At 38.6% G+C, this 18,313-nt stretch overlaps 1 protein-coding gene across 8 annotated transcripts in view; it reads right to left on the bottom strand.

Moving 5' to 3' along the window:
- The window catches only part of MTA3 (metastasis associated 1 family member 3), a 212,740-nt gene that overhangs the window by 26,826 nt on the left and 167,601 nt on the right, over nucleotides 1-18,313 (bottom strand). For 5 of the 8 annotated variants that reach the window (XR_009739340.1, XM_061432189.1, XM_061432191.1 and 2 more), the window contains exons 10-14: nucleotides 12,101-12,175; nucleotides 10,192-10,250; nucleotides 5,429-5,553; nucleotides 2,568-2,719; nucleotides 1,307-1,529 (exon numbers count right to left, since the gene is read on the bottom strand). Coding sequence is in view for 7 of the 8 variants with exons in the window: in XM_061432189.1 (XP_061288173.1) it covers nucleotides 1,307-1,529; nucleotides 2,568-2,719; nucleotides 5,429-5,553; nucleotides 10,192-10,250; nucleotides 12,101-12,175 (634 nt within the window). In the remaining variant the exon portion in view is untranslated. Of the gene's footprint in view, nucleotides 1-1,196; nucleotides 1,530-2,567; nucleotides 2,720-5,428; nucleotides 5,554-10,191; nucleotides 10,251-12,100; nucleotides 12,176-18,313 lie in introns of those variants that run through there. The other 3 variants (XM_061432190.1, XM_061432192.1, XM_061432195.1) reach the window with 2 other exon arrangements.

Raw genomic sequence — 18,313 nt, 5'->3', positions numbered from 1 at the left:
TCCTTATATTTAAGAAATTATTTATAAAAAATATGTCTTTTAAATCAGCTAAGCAGTTTAGGTAGATATAAATATTTTCTAGTTTCTTAAAATGGTAAGAAAATGATAACGTAAATCCATGATCTCAGCAACACTAGCACAAAAGTAGCATGAAACGTCAGTACATATGCCTACGTTCTCAAACACACGAGTCTCGTGCGGCTAGGTTTGCCCTCCATGGGATGCAGAGACTACTCCCAATTTCTACTCTCTACCAAGCACTCTTGTTCTTTTAAAGCTTTTACCTGTATGTTTTAAAGCCTTTCAACTATTCTGCTGAAAATTATCTTCAGGAACAAAAACCACTTTTCAACCATCACTCCTTTTACAGATACCTTCTTTAAATCAAAATGGAATGCCTCATAATAATACATTTTTCATGATAAAGTATCTACAGAATTTCTTTAAGATTTCCCATCTATTAAGCCACACAGCAAGTTTTCTTATCCCACAGGGGAAAAAGCTTGCATGGCTCTAACATGCTAACCAGGAATGTAACTAAAAGTAACAAGGCTAGAATCAGAGCTCACAGACAAATTATGGACACGTTTAGGGGTACGTGGTAATATGAGAACAACCTGCAATTCACTGGAACATATGACATTTGTTCTAACAACAACACACATAAGCAAGACTGAATGTGCTAAAAATGTGAGTAATAAAATGATGTGTTACATATTAATACATATGGTATATAATTATGAAATGGAAGCCAAACTGGACAAATAGAATGCTCAACCACAAATTCAGACACTAGCTTGTAAAAATTAAATGTTTTTCAGAAAATTCACCCAAAAGACTTTAAAATTCATTTATAGCTTGTTAAATCTTCTAATTTGTTATGAAACACTGAATTTCCAGAATATTATATAACTGTAAAGGGTTTTTTGGAAACTGAGAAGTTTATAAAGACGTACAATTTCTCATTAGTGCAAATTGGCAAGCTTTATTCTACGTTAGGGGTAAAGGTGCTTCCCCAATAAGGGCTTTTAGGCAACTCCATCACAAAACCCCACTGGGTAGGATCACCTCCCATCTATCTTTTGCTGAGCACTACTTTCTCACAAAGACTGCAGAAGTTTCAATGTTTCCTTTTCAGGTTGGCGTGATACAAATGGCAGCAGACAAAACAATGTTAAAAAAAAAAAACAAAAGGCTGCACACAAGAACTTATGTTTATTGCAAACAAAAATAAAAACAGAGAGAGGGAAGAGAGAAGATGGTCAGAAGCACAACATATAAGGTTAAGAATTTAAAAGCATCTTACATTCTGCCCTAATGGCAGCATAATTAATAGGAACAAACGGCCGTCTTGCTGCCTGCCGCAGCCGGAGGGTATTTTTGCAGACCTGCCGAGCAAATTTTGTGAAATATGTAGTGTGAAGGAAGAAAGCTTGACGGGTCTTCACTGCAGACTTCGGGCTCCCAGTGTTTCGGACTGGCATCCCCTGCATGGCCTGGCGAGACATATGACTTCTAACTCGCGGGTCCTGTAAATCAGACACCAACAGATGTGTGAAGACCAGAATGTGTCACATACATACTCCTTGCACTCTGCTCAAAGAAAAGGGCAAGTTTTACGTCTTTCACTGAAGAATATATGACTTACTACAGGGGGAGAGAGTTTTGAAGTGTGTCCTTTGGAGTAGGAGGTGGGGACTAGAGAAGGAACCTGGTGGAAGTGGGTGTGTGTGATCCTACTCTTTTTCCTCCTAAACTGACCTTAGCAATCCCAAATCATATTCACAACAGTCAGAAATCGCCAGGAGTAACATTATTATTATTTTAATATTGAAGTGTTAGTCGCTCAGTTGTGTCCAACTCCTTGTGACCCCACGGACTAGCCCACCAGGCTCCTCTGGCCATGGAATGCTCCAGGCAAGAATACTGGAGTGGGTAGCCATTCCCTTCTCCAGGGGATCTTCCTGACCCAGGAAGTGAACCCAGGTCTCCTGCATTACAGTGGATTCATTACCATCAGGGAAGTCCAAAATATTGAAGTGAGGGTCCTTAAATCTTGCTAGTTCTCAATAGGTAAATACCTATTATCTGCCATCTATGAGAATTTTACCAAATCATATTTAAACTGTTGTTCACCCCAAGATTGAGTCCATGCTTTCCTGTTTTACCTATGATAGCTCAGGAACAGGAAGAATGCTCAATTTGTATTTATCACTTTATGCAATAAAGCATATTTTCAACATGCTAAAGGTTGCAAACTGTTTCCAAAAAAGCCATTAAAACCAATATTTAACTTGTAGGCTCTCTTCTCATGCTAACATGTCCCACACACATTGTTCTTCTTCTGTCTGAATAATCAATCTCTCAAGACCAATATTTTGAATACCTGAAAAAACTGGATTTGTCCCTGCCCCTCTCTCCACACCTACCCTAAACATTCCAGTACCATGCTTAGCTTTAATAGCTTTGTTTAAGTTTGCCTGTACTCTACTTCTGTTTGTGAGGCGTGATTCAGGTGCTGAAAAACATGACATTTCTCAACACTAAAAAGACCACTGCTTGTGTACCTCGGTGGCTGGGCTAGGAGGTAACTTCTCCTCTTCCGACTGGGTGGGCATCTTCAGGCCTCCGTATTTTTTCCAATAGAGCCAACAGGTTGCACATAACCTACACTGCATATTAGGTGGGCCCCAAGAATACCACTGATGAGACTGTGTAGCTAAAGATGGAGGAAAAAATATGTAAAATAAGAATGTGATATAACTTGTAACAGCAATACATATACAGATAAACATTTGAAAAATAGTCCAAAGCCATCTTTAGTTTACAATCTTATTTTTCTTCTCCCAGTTTACCCAGCAAACAGGAACGTCTGATACATGCATGTATTTTTCAAGTCAGAATTCATTCAGCCATTTATTTCTCTATATATCAAATGCCTGTGACCCTTATTAAGTGCCCTCTATTACACATTATGCTGCTGAAGGAATTTTTGTTGGTTCATTAAAAACATCCTCTATTGTGTACATTTCTGGAGGTAAGTTATCAGGAAGGTATTAAACTAAATCCTGGTTTCCAAACCTTTGGTTCAGAAACTAGCTCCAGGTTTAAGGTGCTTAGAGGAACTCCCACAGATAAAGGTAGAAGTTGGACAGAAGTAGGTTATCTGTTTTTCATTCCTTTCTTTTAATCAATAGATAAAATAATTATTTCACTTTTTCTCTCTTTAGAAATGGAATCCGTTTCAAGACTTTAAGTCCCTATCAAGTGAGCACGTGCAGCAGAGATCACAGCACGCTTACAACCTGAGAGCTCAGCTGATTTATTCCTGAGCTGAACACTACAGACCTGTGTTATTTTGCTCTGAAGTTTAAATCACTGCCATATAACAATTTAAGTATTCCCACAATGGATCTGAAGTTTAAGACAGAAAACACTGAATAGAATCTGCCCTTGACCTGCAACGTTGCCTTCATCAGGTTAACATGTTCAAACACCACATCAGGGTTATCAACTGACACTTCACAAGACAATGTCAAAAAGGGACGATATAGTGACCACTATAGTCATACTGCTTCTTATGAACCCCACCATGTGTTATTCTGGGGGGACTCCTGGCAAACACTAACCTAAAAATGTTTCCTCTTGTAATTTAAAACCAAATAGTCAAATAAGTCAAGCTGAGTTTTTTTAAACACAAATTTTAAGAATTCTAAATATTAGTCATGGACTTATTTTGGATTCTGAATATAAAATTTCACTTGTATTTAAATACGTATTTTTATCCAAATTAATCATGACATGTCATTTTATTTTATTTATTTATTTTTTGACATGTCATTTTAATATGTCAACAAATGCCTTTCTCTTTATACAATTAACTAAATTCAATTAAAGACTGACAAATAGAAAACACCAAATTCTTCCTATAAAGATAAATTTGGTACATATATTATATTGAAATATAATTATAATAGATAATTTAATACATGGACCTCAAAGATTATAAAATTAAAACTGCTTGTCACGCACATATAAAAATGGTGGAATAATTATTTAAAGGGATATGTGAGACTACATATAAGATGAAAGGGGGTTTGTAAAGCAAAAATAAGACACATTAAGCCACTAGCATTTCTTTAGGAGTCTTTCTACTTTCGCTTAAATATAAATGAAGTTCAAAAATCTAAGATTTCTCCCAATGCCAAAAGAGCTACACAATCCATGTAAAATTTTGACCAAAAGAATCTAATTTTCCACAAAGTGTTTCCCTTTGCGCTCTCATGGTACAAAAAAATGGTTAGGAATGTGTTGTTTCTATGAAGACAGCAAGCTGTCCGGCTCACACCTTTCTTGGTTGTAGGAAAGATAATTACGCGATTTGGCTTTAAAAGCCTTTCCTAATGCTGGAGCCTGGCATGGGGCATGGAGCAGAGTTAAAAACGCCCCTCATGCCTGTGGCCTCAGTGCAGCGGCTACTCTCTCCCTAGGGAGCTGCTGAGAGACAAGAACTGGGCGCCAAGTAGATGTTGTCCTTCCCTCTTCCACGCCAGGCTGCTCTGACCGGAAGGACATATGGATGATTTTTAGTCAATATTGTGTCCTTCCTTCTTCCACACCAAGCTGCTCTGACTGGAAGGACATATGGATGATTGTGTCACCATAGCCCCGTTTAAGAGACTATATTGTTGTTCAAGGTTTTAAAGAAATATAAAAAATGTATCTGGGACCTCCATGACAGTCCAGTGGTTAAGACTCAGCATCACCACTGCAGAGGACATGGCTTCAACCCCTGGTCAGGGAACTAAGATTCCACATGCAGAGAGGTGCAGCCAAAAAAGAAAAAGTATCGACCACTTAACAGTTCATCTCACCACCTCAATTTAACATTCAAGGCAAATATAATGCTGCAGGCATCAGGTAGTTTTTTTTAACAAGGATAAAGACTGATAAATACACTGGGGCCCTGAGACCAAGAGTATCATAAAGCAGCATCTCCCAAGCCAGTGCTCTAAGGGAACTGGTCTGAGGACTATAAATAGCAGTTTCTAGCAGTAAGTCCTTCCTACAAAGTTATGTGGAGCCTTTAATTTGTCAAAATATACCGAGAAACACCAAAACGTATATTGGCATATTTCATGGGACCATGGTTTGCACAAAGCTAGCAACAGGTCTGAATGCAGCTTAGCCCGCACTGCTGTGGAATACTCAACAAACCCAGAACACCACAGAAGCACATCAGAGGAACCTAACACCTAAACTGAGCGTCCAAGCGGAAGGTAAGGATGGGCATCTATTCACTCTGAGGCTACCTTATCCTGCTCTCCATGCAAGGCTGACTCCCACACCTCCCACCAGATGCTGCCAGCACAGTCCCTGGGGGAGTAGGGGGTGGAGTGGGGAATAAGCCCTGCTGGAGAAAACTCACCGTAGCAGCTCTCACAGGCTCGCCCGAGGAGAGGGTTTTGTGGCTGGAATGTGGTTCCCACAGCTCCATTCACAGCACCAGGTTTGCCATTGCTGGTGGATATTTGGTTGGGATTTGGTTTGCTGCTTTCAATGAAATATAAAGTGAAGTGATAAAAATGACTTGTGTAACAAGGTAGAAGGCTCTACATTTCATTACTGATTTATCTTAACCACACATAAACATGTGAATGTTTGATGAAGAAGAAATTTAAATGAACCCAAACCATTTATCTTTACAAACCGAGGCTATGTAAAAACCAATCTCATAAGCATGACACTCACAAAATAAGTAGTCATATCTCTTCCTCATCCAGACATAATTTCCTTAGGATACTGTTTGAAATTTTGGAAAATGCAAGTTATTAAATATTACTTATCATGACAAAATAATTTCTGGATTAAATAAATTAGGCAGTGTGCAGTGTTTAGGGAAAACCACTGCCCATTCCTGCCACTAGAGTGACAGCTGCTGACCCTACGCATTGGCTCTCGAGGGAACTGCACAAAAGCTGCATGTCAACAGTGACACTGTGGATACCAGCTGGGCTTACTGGGAGAGGTAAACGCATTTCAGGAGACTGTGACCACTCATCATTTCTATTATGCTTGAATTTTTATGAACATGATTACAGAGCACTTGAAATTAGAAAAACCAATATACGTATCCAAGGCATTTCTTTTTAAGAGGAAAAAGGTAACATCTATCAGATTTTCAGAAGCCATAATTCCTCAGAATCATGTAGCCTGGACTGTTTTGGTATGTACTGTGCCAACATGGTTCGCTTTTTCCCATCTGGGGTAGCCTAACTGCCCTGCGTATCAGTCACGCCCAAGAACACTGTCCACCTAGGTGTACACACTATGTCCTCAAGTACAGTCTTAATTCACCTAACATATATTTATTCAGGATCCAGTAAAGAAAAGTGCTGACATCAAGCAACTTTCATTCTAGAGGTGCTTTCATGTCTATATGCTGGGCAGAAAATAAACAAAATAAATTAGCAAATTATTTGTTAGTAATGAATGCTGAATGACTACATGTAGACTATATATATTCCTATGGCCAGTGAAGTAAAGAGAGTTCACAACTATTAAGAAAGACATTTGAAGTTTCAGCAGAGAGTAGACTCATGAGTTTCCTTTCTGCTCTTTCTCATTCCCACACTTACATTTACCAGTGAAAGCCTAATACGTAAACTTGACCTGAGGACAAATTAAGATTTCTTTCTGCCAGTGATACTATAACTCTTAAGTGAAACTAACCTCTGTGTGCACTGAAAGCTCTATTCTATAAACAGGGCTATTATTTATTCTTATCTGTGCCAGCAATGTATTTTGAAGACAAATTGGAACCACACAAAAAGTATTTCTCCTCTATAGATTTCAGTTGGAAACATGCAAAATTAAAAGTGGTGATTAACAATGACTAAGATTTCCAAGGGTATGTAAAAATCTACTATACATAGATAGAAATGATACCCCTTGAAGTCAAATGGCTGATAATGTCAATTTCAGAAGACTTTCTCTAAATATGAAAATATGTGACATTTAACACAGGGCCAAATATATATGTGTTAAAAGACAGCTAATACAAATTTACAGTTGAGCAGCCTGAAAAAAGCCAGAGAGTAAACACAACTTCAGTTGTTCAAATGAATCTAGAATGTTATGTGGCTGAATAAACGACTGACTTTAATTATAATAATCACAAAACGAAAATGAGTATGCAAAGGTGGAATATAGACAGGTCAACCACTACACATACACTTTTCAAAACCAAGAACCTATAGATTAATTCTCAGGGGACAAATCGTTGATGCTAATGTGACAATTTTAATAAAGTTTTAAAAGCTGCATTATATGAAGCTGCCCTTCCTTTTAGCTAATGCCCAAATCCTTCCTCCCTTCCTTTGTGCTCCAGACTCCAGCCCTCCTGCCCTCTTGAGAACTTTGTACACTTGATTCTCTTTCCTGGACCCAAATTTACCATGGAAACATATCTCTCCTATTAAAAAAAAAACAAAAACTCCATTACTCCATCCAGACTCAACCCTCAACACCAGGAACTTGCCTTTTCAGCCAATTCTCTTGAGAGCTGCCAATCTTCACTGTCACCAACCACCTCCATCTTGCTACTTTCCCTGGCTATTTTTCACTAGCATTTGACGCTGTTAACCTCTTTCCCTCCTTGAAAGATACCCCTCTCTCGGGCTGTGTGATAAGGCACTCACGTGGCTATTCTTTTTTCGGCTATCATACTCTATCTGATATAGAAATACTAGATTTCCTCAAGTTTGGTCCAAGGCTCTAATTTCTTATTACTCTAAGAAATCTGTAGTTTTAAGAACAATATTCCATGCAAATGAAGCTCAAATTTGGACCTCTAGCCCAGAACTTTCTTCTGAGTTTAAGAACAATATATCTGACAACATACTCAACACCTCTTTTTGAAGAAAGCAAACTCAAAATGACCCAACCTGGTTCTCTGCTGCAGCTTCTCATCATGGTGAACAGCACAGCAATCCACCTAATTAAGCTAGCCAGAAACCTGGGATTCAACATCTCCCCTCCACCCCTCCATACAAGTCAATCACCTCCAAGTAGCATGCACTGTCCAGGCCACAGGTCTAGGTCAAGTTGTTATCATCTTTCTTCTCCAAGAACTTCATAAATGGTGTCCTTACAGCCACTCCCCTGACTCCCCAAACCACTTTCCAAAATACAGCCAGTCATCTTAAAGCGCATACAAATCTGATCATGACACGTCCTTGTTTCAAATCCAACTCCAGTGTTCATCAGAGGGCTACCCCTGGCCCCTGCCCACCATACTGGCCTCTCGTGGCTCACCACTCTCTTCATATCAGCCACACTGCCTTTCTCTCTGCTCCTTAACTATATTCTGCCCCTTCCCATCTCATGATTCCATCAGCCTGGAAAGCCCCCATCACCCAGTTAATCTCTTGCCTAGAGTTCACTCAAACTCACCTTCCACAAGGAATCTTCCCTGACAGCACCACCTGAGTGTGGTCCCCAGGATAAGCTCTCACACAAGCTCTTCTTCTCCACCACAGTACTCATCACACTGGGTGACTAGCTGTTTGGCCTCTGTCTCCCCCACACTAGAATGCAGGCTCCAGAAGACCACCTGTCTTCCTAACTGATCCATCTCTAGTACTGAACAGAGTGCTTCGCATACAGGAGACTGTCAGGTTCAAACAAGCAAGAGTAAAGAACAACTCTCGGTCCTGTGGTTAGGACTCTGCTTTCACTACTGCAGTGCGGACTCCTGTCGGATCCCTGGTGTGTGACAAGCCATGTGGTACGGTCAAAATCCAACTCAATCTACAATCTGTTCTAAAATAATATTTCAGAGTTGATTGGGAAATTGTTCAAAGAACTCAGATTCTTATCCAACTCAACAATACAGATTCATAACTTCTATTTACATATATGATTTACAGAACATGGCTGTTCTGTAAACACTTTATTTACAAAAACTGGTGGCAGGTGAGATTTGACCCACAGACTAGTCTTCAACTTAGATCAAGACTCCAAAGTCAATGCAAAACTGAATAGAAACAATTAGCTGTGGTATTTGGTGAATACTAGCTACTTTTCCTGTAATCTGACAGCACTGCAAAGTATAGGAATGCTGGTATGCTTGCTTTTAAAAATCTAAGACACATGAATCACAACACTGTTTTCTTTGGGGAGTTTGTCTTTTATAGATTAGTCAAGTAAAACATATAATTCTCTAACATATTAGAAACTACTCTGCAGAAAGGACATTATAGCTCTGAATAAAAATTATGGACCTTATAAATTACATGTTATCTACCTTGAGAAAAAAGACTAATAAGAAATAAAACAATTCATTTTCTATGAGGCCTACTGTGTATTAAAATATGTATTAATGTTTTGAAATTCAGTAAAGAAAAGACTAGGTATACAGTAACTGTACTGAACTCAAAAGAGTGAAAAGGTTTGAATCAGTACATAGAATTTTGTAGTGAATTTCATTTTAATCCCCAAAGAAACTAGGATAGCACTATATACATGGTGCTCAATAAACTAAATCTGCTTGAACAAATAAACTGTCAAACTTATGACCTCAAAAAAAAAAAAAAAGGATAATTCATTTAAAATGTAGCAAATGAAAACTGGCATTCACTTTAATATACAATAATTCCTAAACCCAGAGGATAATGATAGAATGCTAGGCATCTGAAACAATCAAGACCTATTCATTATTTATCCAATATTTACAAAGTTTGGTTCTAATTACATTCCCTAACTTCCCCCAAACAATGTAAAATCCTCCATAAAATAAAAACATTCCTCAAAAGGGTAATGCACATTACCCAAATAAAATACATTATACAATACAGAAGTCTCAAAAGTTGCTAGCTTTCTGAAACACATTTGCTTCAAATAATATTTTCATAGGTTAGTTTTCTAATACTTTCCCTGAAGCTTTGATGGCATTTTTGCTCTGGTCCTTTTGTTAGTCAACCTGGGGATTCCCCAACGAGCCATTTTTTTTTTCCTAAAATAAAATCACTGCAGTGGCATTATAATGGAAAGCAAATTGTGCTTTGTAGCGGAAGAAAATAAGATACATAAAGAAATTCAAATCTGGCTGAAGATGACAAAAATGTAAATATTTTGTTTTGGATAGAATTACTACCGTGGCAAATATTTTATAGGACTTCCATTACTTACTAAGTTGGGATATACACTTGTTTCAGTTTACTCTCAGCTTCTGCTGCCTTTAGACGTTTCTAATTGAAAAGATAGATGAAATATTTTACACACAATGTCAAAATAATTATTACCACTTCATCTGTCTTAAAAAATTCACAAGAAAATAAAACATGAAAATATAATTCAAAAACTCTTTTTAAGATGAGTTTTTCTTTCATGCACATGTTCTTAAACTGCAGAAATTTGTAAGAAAAATCACTAGATTCTGAGGTACAGAACAGGTATTAAATAAACATTTTAGACACAAATTTTAAAAATAATGTAATGAGCAACTCCATTTCCCATTCCTCTAGGAGCAGATAAATCAAACTTATAAGTAACCATTTTTACTTTTCACATTTAGTTTCTATTTTATTTCTTTTTTGCCTTTCTGGAAGGGATAAAAAACAAACAATGATCTTTGCTTTTAGAAAATTACTCAGAGATGATTACTTTCCAAAGTCTATGCAAAAGAAAGAGACAGTAACTAAGTCCAATTAAATAAGCATCTACCCTCAGAATCTTGGGAGGTGTGCAGTAAACTTTAAGCTTGATTGAACTCACGTCAGATTTTTAGGTGCCAATTAGGAGTCAAATGCAGGGAAAGGCATGGTGAAAAGATTATATAATCAAAGCCAGAGACTGATCAACACAACAGTAAATGCAAACAGAGAAAGAAAATAATGTATGGTGGATATTCAAAATTACGACAAATCAGAACACAAGGGAAGCCTCCATTTTCTCAATGAGAAGGAAATAAAAAAATTTGAGGCAACTTAAAACTTTTAAATAAGGAGTTGAAATTCTTGGAAATAATTTAATTCAAACACATTTCAACCATCCTCAATGCCATCATTGCCACCATCTCTAGAAACTCTTTTCACTTTGAATGACACAGATTTCCAGAGCACATGGTCCTCACATCTACCTAAGCAGATCCTGGGGGTAGGGTGGGGGGTGTGCATGCAAACTTTATTTGGAAAGTCAACAACAGATGAGAAGATGGCAGACAAATGTTCTAGAGAACCATCTTACTTGGTTTTGGATGCTAGTTTGAAATAAGCATTTTCTGAATTATATATGATGATAACACTGGACATTTTTCAACAAGCCATGGGTATCTGCTCACTATTCACAACCTCAACAACTCACTAGGGTAATTTTTTTAGTGATCCTTTAAACTGTATTTTTACAGCATGTAACACTTGCCATTGGGTGATCATATACTTAGGGAAAAAAATGCCTGTTAAATTTATTTGCCCCTTTGTCTCTACCAGTTCTGACACGGATCTAGAAGAATATAATATACTAGGTCACCTGAGGAAAATATACTTTTCCTCCAAAAGTAGTAATTGAGAGAATTACCTCAATTTGGGACATCTGGGGAAGATTTAAAAAATAAGTTAATCTCTGCTTTTAGAGATAATTTTTTGGGGGAAGTTCTGTATTTATGTACAGTAAACTTTAAATAGTAAAGACATTAAACTAGCAAAGACTAACTGCTACACTTAAGGTCAAACACTTGATATAATCACACAAATGTCCAGGAGGTTTTAGAAGAACTCTTACACATCTGAAGTCATTTCCATCAACTATACCAACAAAGAGATGAAGCACCAGGCACGTGCAAGGAAAATAAAACCTCTCTGGTGGATATTTCCCTGCAATCTTTTCAAAATATTTATCATAATGGAATCTAAAGTAAAGAAAATATTGAGACGAAAATCTTAAAATGATATGCTAAAGATATGAAATTACATAGTTTATAGTGGTCTAGAAAAGATAAAGCAAACAAAACAAACTTAAAACAAAGTATACTGCTAAGAAATATTAATGTGTAAATAGCTCATTTTAATGCAACTCTATTGGTAGCAACATGAAAAGTTACCTGCTGCACATATCTGTCAGTAGTTTTCCACATGTAATAATATTCAATGATGCTAGTCAGTGATTTCCAAGGGAGCTGAAAAAATATGTAACATGACAATGAAAACAAGCTACTGTAGGAACTATTTTCCTTTAAAACCACTTCGTAAAAATAATGAGGCAATGACCTACATGGGAGACACATCTAGTAGAAATGTGAGAAAACGGAAATTAATTCTGAGCAAAGGGTCCCCAAACAAGTTCTATTCAGCTAGAGATGATGACACAACACATTTCTCAGCCCCCATTTTTTTAAAATTATAAACCTTATGACTGATAACATTTCATAACTTAATCAGTTTTTCTCGAGCTATGGGTGGGGTTGAAGTATAATTTTTAGAATAGTATTCTGAAGTCTCGCCTGAGTTCTTTAACTTTCAAAGATGACACCCACAGCTAGGGGTCATTGGTCTGCAGCGTAGTACTTCTCACCTTTTCAAAAACTGCTCTACTTTAATCTATTTTGTTGTAAATAAAATGAAAACCTAAGTCTCCGAAAAACAGCCAAGTGTGGTACATATCAGAAAAGTAGGAAGCTTGTCTGCTATTTTCCATAATTATTCAAAAATCGCCAAATGAGCTTCTACTTATGATACCCAAGATAGAAGAAAATATTTAGTATGTCCCTCTGTAAAGGGAGATCTGTTATTCATTCAAGAAGCCAAGCAGGGCACTTCAAACAGAATGGTAACATTCAGTTGTCAGCTGTTGAGGCAGACTTACTGACGGGTGAGTCAGTGCCCTCTGCCTCTCATCGAGCTCGCTCTAAAGCACCACTGGCTTTAAACAGTTCTTCCCAGACCCCAGTGCAGCTAGGGGTCTGTTTGTGACCTACACGAACACCATTCATGACATTCCTGTCACCTCCATATTTAACTCACCTGTTTGGCCTGAAGAGAAAAATAAATGGAGTTTAGAAAAACGAAATTATTTTTAAGTTAAATTGGGTGGCACCTTCAACAAATGTGGTCTCCTTACAGTAACAGATTGGCACAGCTGGCATTTCAATTGCAGTTAAAGCAAATTTAATTTTCTCCAGTTTAACATAAAGCAATCTAATGGAGCTGAAAGGGTCTGAGGGGCAGTGTTAAGGAGCTGACTACAGCAAAACCCTAGGCATAGTCTCCTAGGGTTTTAAGCAAAGCAAGACTTCTTATCTCCTAGTTATTCTTTTGGGAAACAGCCCCTGGCATGCAGTTTACCTGGTAGTCTGAAAAAAGAAAACCAAGTGACCATGAAACCCAAGCTTCCTCATGAGCCAGATTTTATCTAAGTCATAAAGTCCTAATCAGCTGTGCTCAGCACCACCACGCTCTCATCAAGAAGTGTAGGTCATGTCTGTGTCTACTCCTGATGAAGTATTGTCTCTCCCTCAACCCTCACTCTGGCTTCATGGGAGTTCCCTACAGTATGCCAACTGAAGAGGAAAAAATCCAAATGCAACAGATGGCTCCGCATGATGCTGGCACCAACTGGAATCAGACTCTGTAGCATTTCAGCCCCAAGCAGGAGTGACTGAAGCACAGTGAAGAGGGGAGACCCTTGTGGAGGGCAGACCATTAGAGTAGACATCTGATGTTGTACTTTGAATTGAAAGAGAGATGGCCAGAGGTACTAATCTACATCCACCTGTGGACAACGGTCATTTCTTTGACACAACGATCAGGGACTTGAAAGGAACCAGATTAGAGGACTGGTTGTGATGAGGCTTGGAAAAGAGATCTGTGGGACAGACACTTGGAGGGGTCTGGCTGTGAGGATATTTGAGTCTCTGTGCTCACAAAGGTCCTCTGCACCGGAGGTTTCTCATTCATCTGGTGCTCATTCATCTCATCCATCATCGGCCAAGATGATTCCCTTCTATGGCTGCCAGCCAGCCTCTTTCCCTAGACACCCAATGACTGCTCAAAGGACACAAACAAAATAGACACACATGTGGAAGCCACCACAGGGATCTCTCTTATCAATTCTGATCTTCCTCCAAGTGTCTAACCTGAAAGGAACAAAGTACACAGGGCCTCCAGCATGGGACCATTCCCAGTAAAACGTCTGCTAGGTTAGACTCTCAGTATCCTAGAATAGCAGTTATCTGTTCTTCTTGAATGGACAATTATTCTAGATATGACTTCCCTTTTTTGTCTGAAATGCATTGGCTAGTAATACCATACACAGACTTACGAATGACTGATTTCCACACAACACTGCCTTTAACCCGGGACTCAGAACCTGCAGGAGTGAAGGTTTGGGTCACCCCACCAGCCTAGATGAACTCTGATCGTCTAAGATACTGTGTTGACCTTTCTTTCAAATAGCAGAGGGCGCGGGCGGCATCCAAACCTAGGTCTCTAGTCTTCCTAGAGATTTTATGAGAACTTAATATCCTATATGCCTTTTGGCTTAAATCAGATACAGTGAATTGTGTACTTAGCAACTAAGAAACCTAATATAACCAAAATATCTATCTTTTCTTCTAAACTGGGTGAGGTTGAGATTCCCTCACTTATAATCAAGAGTACTCTGATACAAAACTCTGTCAGGGGAGGCGGAGGGGGAGGTGTTCTATTTTGAATGACACCTAAGGCATTAGAAAGCGTTTCACAAAGGGAGAAAGGAAGACTAGAGAAACATCTATATGTCATTCCTTGCTCAGTGTAATTATTTTCCTTCTGCACCGACTTCCCTTTCTATTTTTATATAAGGTCTGTTGTTGGTGGTGTGTTTTTACCTTGATAATTCAATGCAGAAGTTACAAGTTATAAAGACAGGGCTGTGGCTAAAACCAGAAGAGGAATAAACATCAGAGATGGATGTTGTGCCATTAAATTTAAGCCTCCTCATTTAAGGAAACAGTACCATATTTTCTAATAATTCAGGGATAAATGGTGTTATTTGGTTGCTAAGTTGTGTTTGACTCTTTTGTGACCCCATGGACTGTTAGCCAGCATCTGTGCTGACCTTTCTTTCAAACAGCAGAGGGCATGGGCACATCCAAACCTAGGTCTCTAGTCTCCCAGAGACTTTATGAGAACTTAATATTCTATGCGCCTTTCGGCTTAAATTAGATGTAGTGAATTGTGTACTTAGCAACTAAGAATTCTAATATAACCAAAATACCTATCTTTTATTCTAAACTAGGTGAGGTTGAGTTTCCCTCACTTATAATCAAAAATACTCTAATACAAAACTCGGTAAAAAGTAGAGTGTTTTAAGAATAGAGCCGAGATACATGGCGCTTACTGACAGTCAGGGCAGAAGAGAATCAAGCAAGATAGGTGGGCAGAGGCAGCAGACATGATGGGGGGCTGGGGGGATTCCGGCTGGAGGGTCGCCGTTGTGAGGTCAGGTAGGTTTGTTGGCTTCAGAAGTCCTGGCTGTGAAGCATCGAAACATGGATCCCTGGCTCTTCTGGAGGTTAGCTTTCTGACAACCTTTAATAAATTTCTTCCTCCTCAAATGGCCTCACTCAAATGGAGTCTACTGTCTCTAATTATGACTTGCTATCCTTTCCAACTTCCTGCTAGTTCACTTTCTTATGCTACCAAGGCTAGAAATCCAAACATGGCATTTCTAAGAACCCCCTGTGATTCATTTCTGCCAGTCAGATGTATAAGACAAGTTCAGAAGTAAATTAAACAGGCACAGTATGGATGGTGCATAGCAAGGGATCCATCTTGCTGCAGCAAAAGCAAGAGGCAAAGAATTGTTCTAGACCCCATGACTCTGCCAGAGGTTTCCTGATCTCAAGATCGTGGCTACAGCAGTGTGACCCTGGCTCAGATGTTAACCCAGCAGCTTCTCGATTCCCTTAGAGGGCAGAGGTAACAGCTCACTTGGGGATCGTTTCTGTGGGATTATTTTGAGATCCAGCTTGAGCCTACTTCTCCAACCCTATCAATGATTTTAAGTATCTAATTTCTAAAATTAAACACCATTCAGTTTAAAACAGCTCTTATAATTTTGTTATCTGCAACTGAAGTTTAAATGATACAATAGCCAGGAAATACCCTTCAATGAAAAGAGTTTCTATGGCAAAGTTAAATTCCCAAGCCACTGTGAAGGGAGATAGGACTCGTTAAATATTTTTACTTTGGCAGCACATAAAAGAAACAAGTGGTGAACAAAACTAAAGGTAAGAACAATAAAAAACTTACCAAACTATTAAAGGTCAATAGAGGGCTAGAACAACCATTTAGCATCTGTGGAAGGGGAATTCAAACACATTTGCCACAGATCTCCATAAGCTGTTCATGAGAAAGAACCGAGCCAGAGCAGGAAACCCGAGAAACCCCTATTGGTGGCGGTGGAAATTTGAATCACACAAAGAAACGAGGAGGGGCAGAAATGGTGAATTTTTAAAAATAAGTAACAATAAGTAAATAAATATTGGGGGGATTAATCTCTTTTAAAAAACCACTGATTGACTAAAGCAAGAAACAGTAATAATTCACTGTGGAACTTAGAACACGGAATAAAATGTATGACAACAAAAGCACAAGACTGGAAAGAGGAACTGGAAGTGCACTGTTTGTGGTTCTTCCAATCTACGTAATCTAAGCAGTATTTATTTGAAGGTAAACTGTGGTACATTAAAGATATATATTGTAAACCACTAAACAAAAGTTTAATTAGTAAGCCAAGCCACTAGTAGAGATAAAATGGGAGTCATAAAAAAATCATTAAAAAAAGGAAAAGAACAATAGGACAAATGGAAAACTCACATTAAAATGATGGATTTAAACGGTTAATTATATTATTAACAAATTATATTAAAGGCAAGTGGTCTAACACTTGAAGTAAAAGGCAGAGATTGTTAGATTGGTTGGGGGGAAAAAGTAAAATGGATGAAAACAAAATATATCATGTAAACAACAAAGCTGGAATGGTTATATTAATAGGAGAAAAATCAGATTTTGCCACAAGGAATATTATCCCAGGGATAAAGAAGCATAATGTAAACAGTAAAAGGTCAATTCATCCCAAGAACATAACAATCCTAAATGTGTATGTGTGTAACAGAGAGTCAACAAATTTAAAGCAAAAACCTAATACAATTCATGTCAATGCATGGCAAAAACCACTACAATATTGTAAAGTAATTAGCCTCCAATTAAAATAAATAAATTTAAAAAATTAGAAAAATCTACAGCTCTATCTACAGGCTTTTAATACTACTCTCAACAAGTAATAGAACTCTCGAGAAGACTTGAACAACACTATTAATAAGCCTGACCCAAGTAACATTTATAGAATATTATACCTAACAGCAAAATACCTATTTTCAAGAGCACACGGTGCAGTCACCATATACTATATATACTACACACTACAAACAAACCATATACTAAGGCAGAGTTAATCAAATCTTCAAAATGTAGAGTTTGTGTCTGTGTTTAACAAAGTATGCTTTCTGAAAACAACAGAATTAAACTGGAATGCATAACCAAAAATATATATGGGGGGAAAAAACCCTACAAGTATGTGGAACTTACTTCTAAATAACCCATGGATCAAAAAGGAAACCATAAGGGAAACTGAAGAAATGAAACTGAACGTACACTTTATCAAACTTTCTAAGATGAAGCTAAATATAACAGTGCAGAGGGAACTGACACACCCCCTTTCTCCATCAGATATCGGGCAGAAAGAACTGGGACAGGGCAAGCCGGCTGCCCAGGGGTGGTGGTGTGGGTGTGCACAGTGGTGATCTGCTGCCACTGGCCAAGAGAGCCCCTTGCTTCCCAGATCCTTCACTCATACAAAGCAAAGCATCTGCCACCGGAGATGGACTAGAAACTGTCCCATCCCCTAGTCCCAGGCAACATGTAGCGGCCAGTGGAGGGGGACTGGAAATGTGCTCACATCCAAGAACCCCTGCTAACAAAAGGCTGCACAAGGCAGAGACTGGTTGCCACGAGAGAGCTGGAGAAAGAGCAGAACTGTTGTGGGAGCACCACCGCTGAAACACGGGCACAGGACTGGGCAGGAAAAGGACAGCGGAGAAAGCCCAAGCCCTTACCATGGACCACCAACACCACTCTACCACAGGGGGAAGGGCAAAAAGGCAGAGAAAGGCTCTACAGTGCAAGGCCTGCCAAGGACGGGACAGGCACACTGAAAAATTAAACTCTCTGCTTTCCAGGCCCCACATTACTAAGCTGCCTCAGTCGTGTCCAAC

This window comes from Bos javanicus, chromosome 11, assembly GCF_032452875.1.
Source record: "Bos javanicus breed banteng chromosome 11, ARS-OSU_banteng_1.0, whole genome shotgun sequence".
In the NCBI taxonomy this organism is placed as follows: domain Eukaryota; kingdom Metazoa; phylum Chordata; class Mammalia; order Artiodactyla; family Bovidae; genus Bos; species Bos javanicus.
This window is presented reverse-complemented; position numbering and strand designations above follow the sequence as displayed.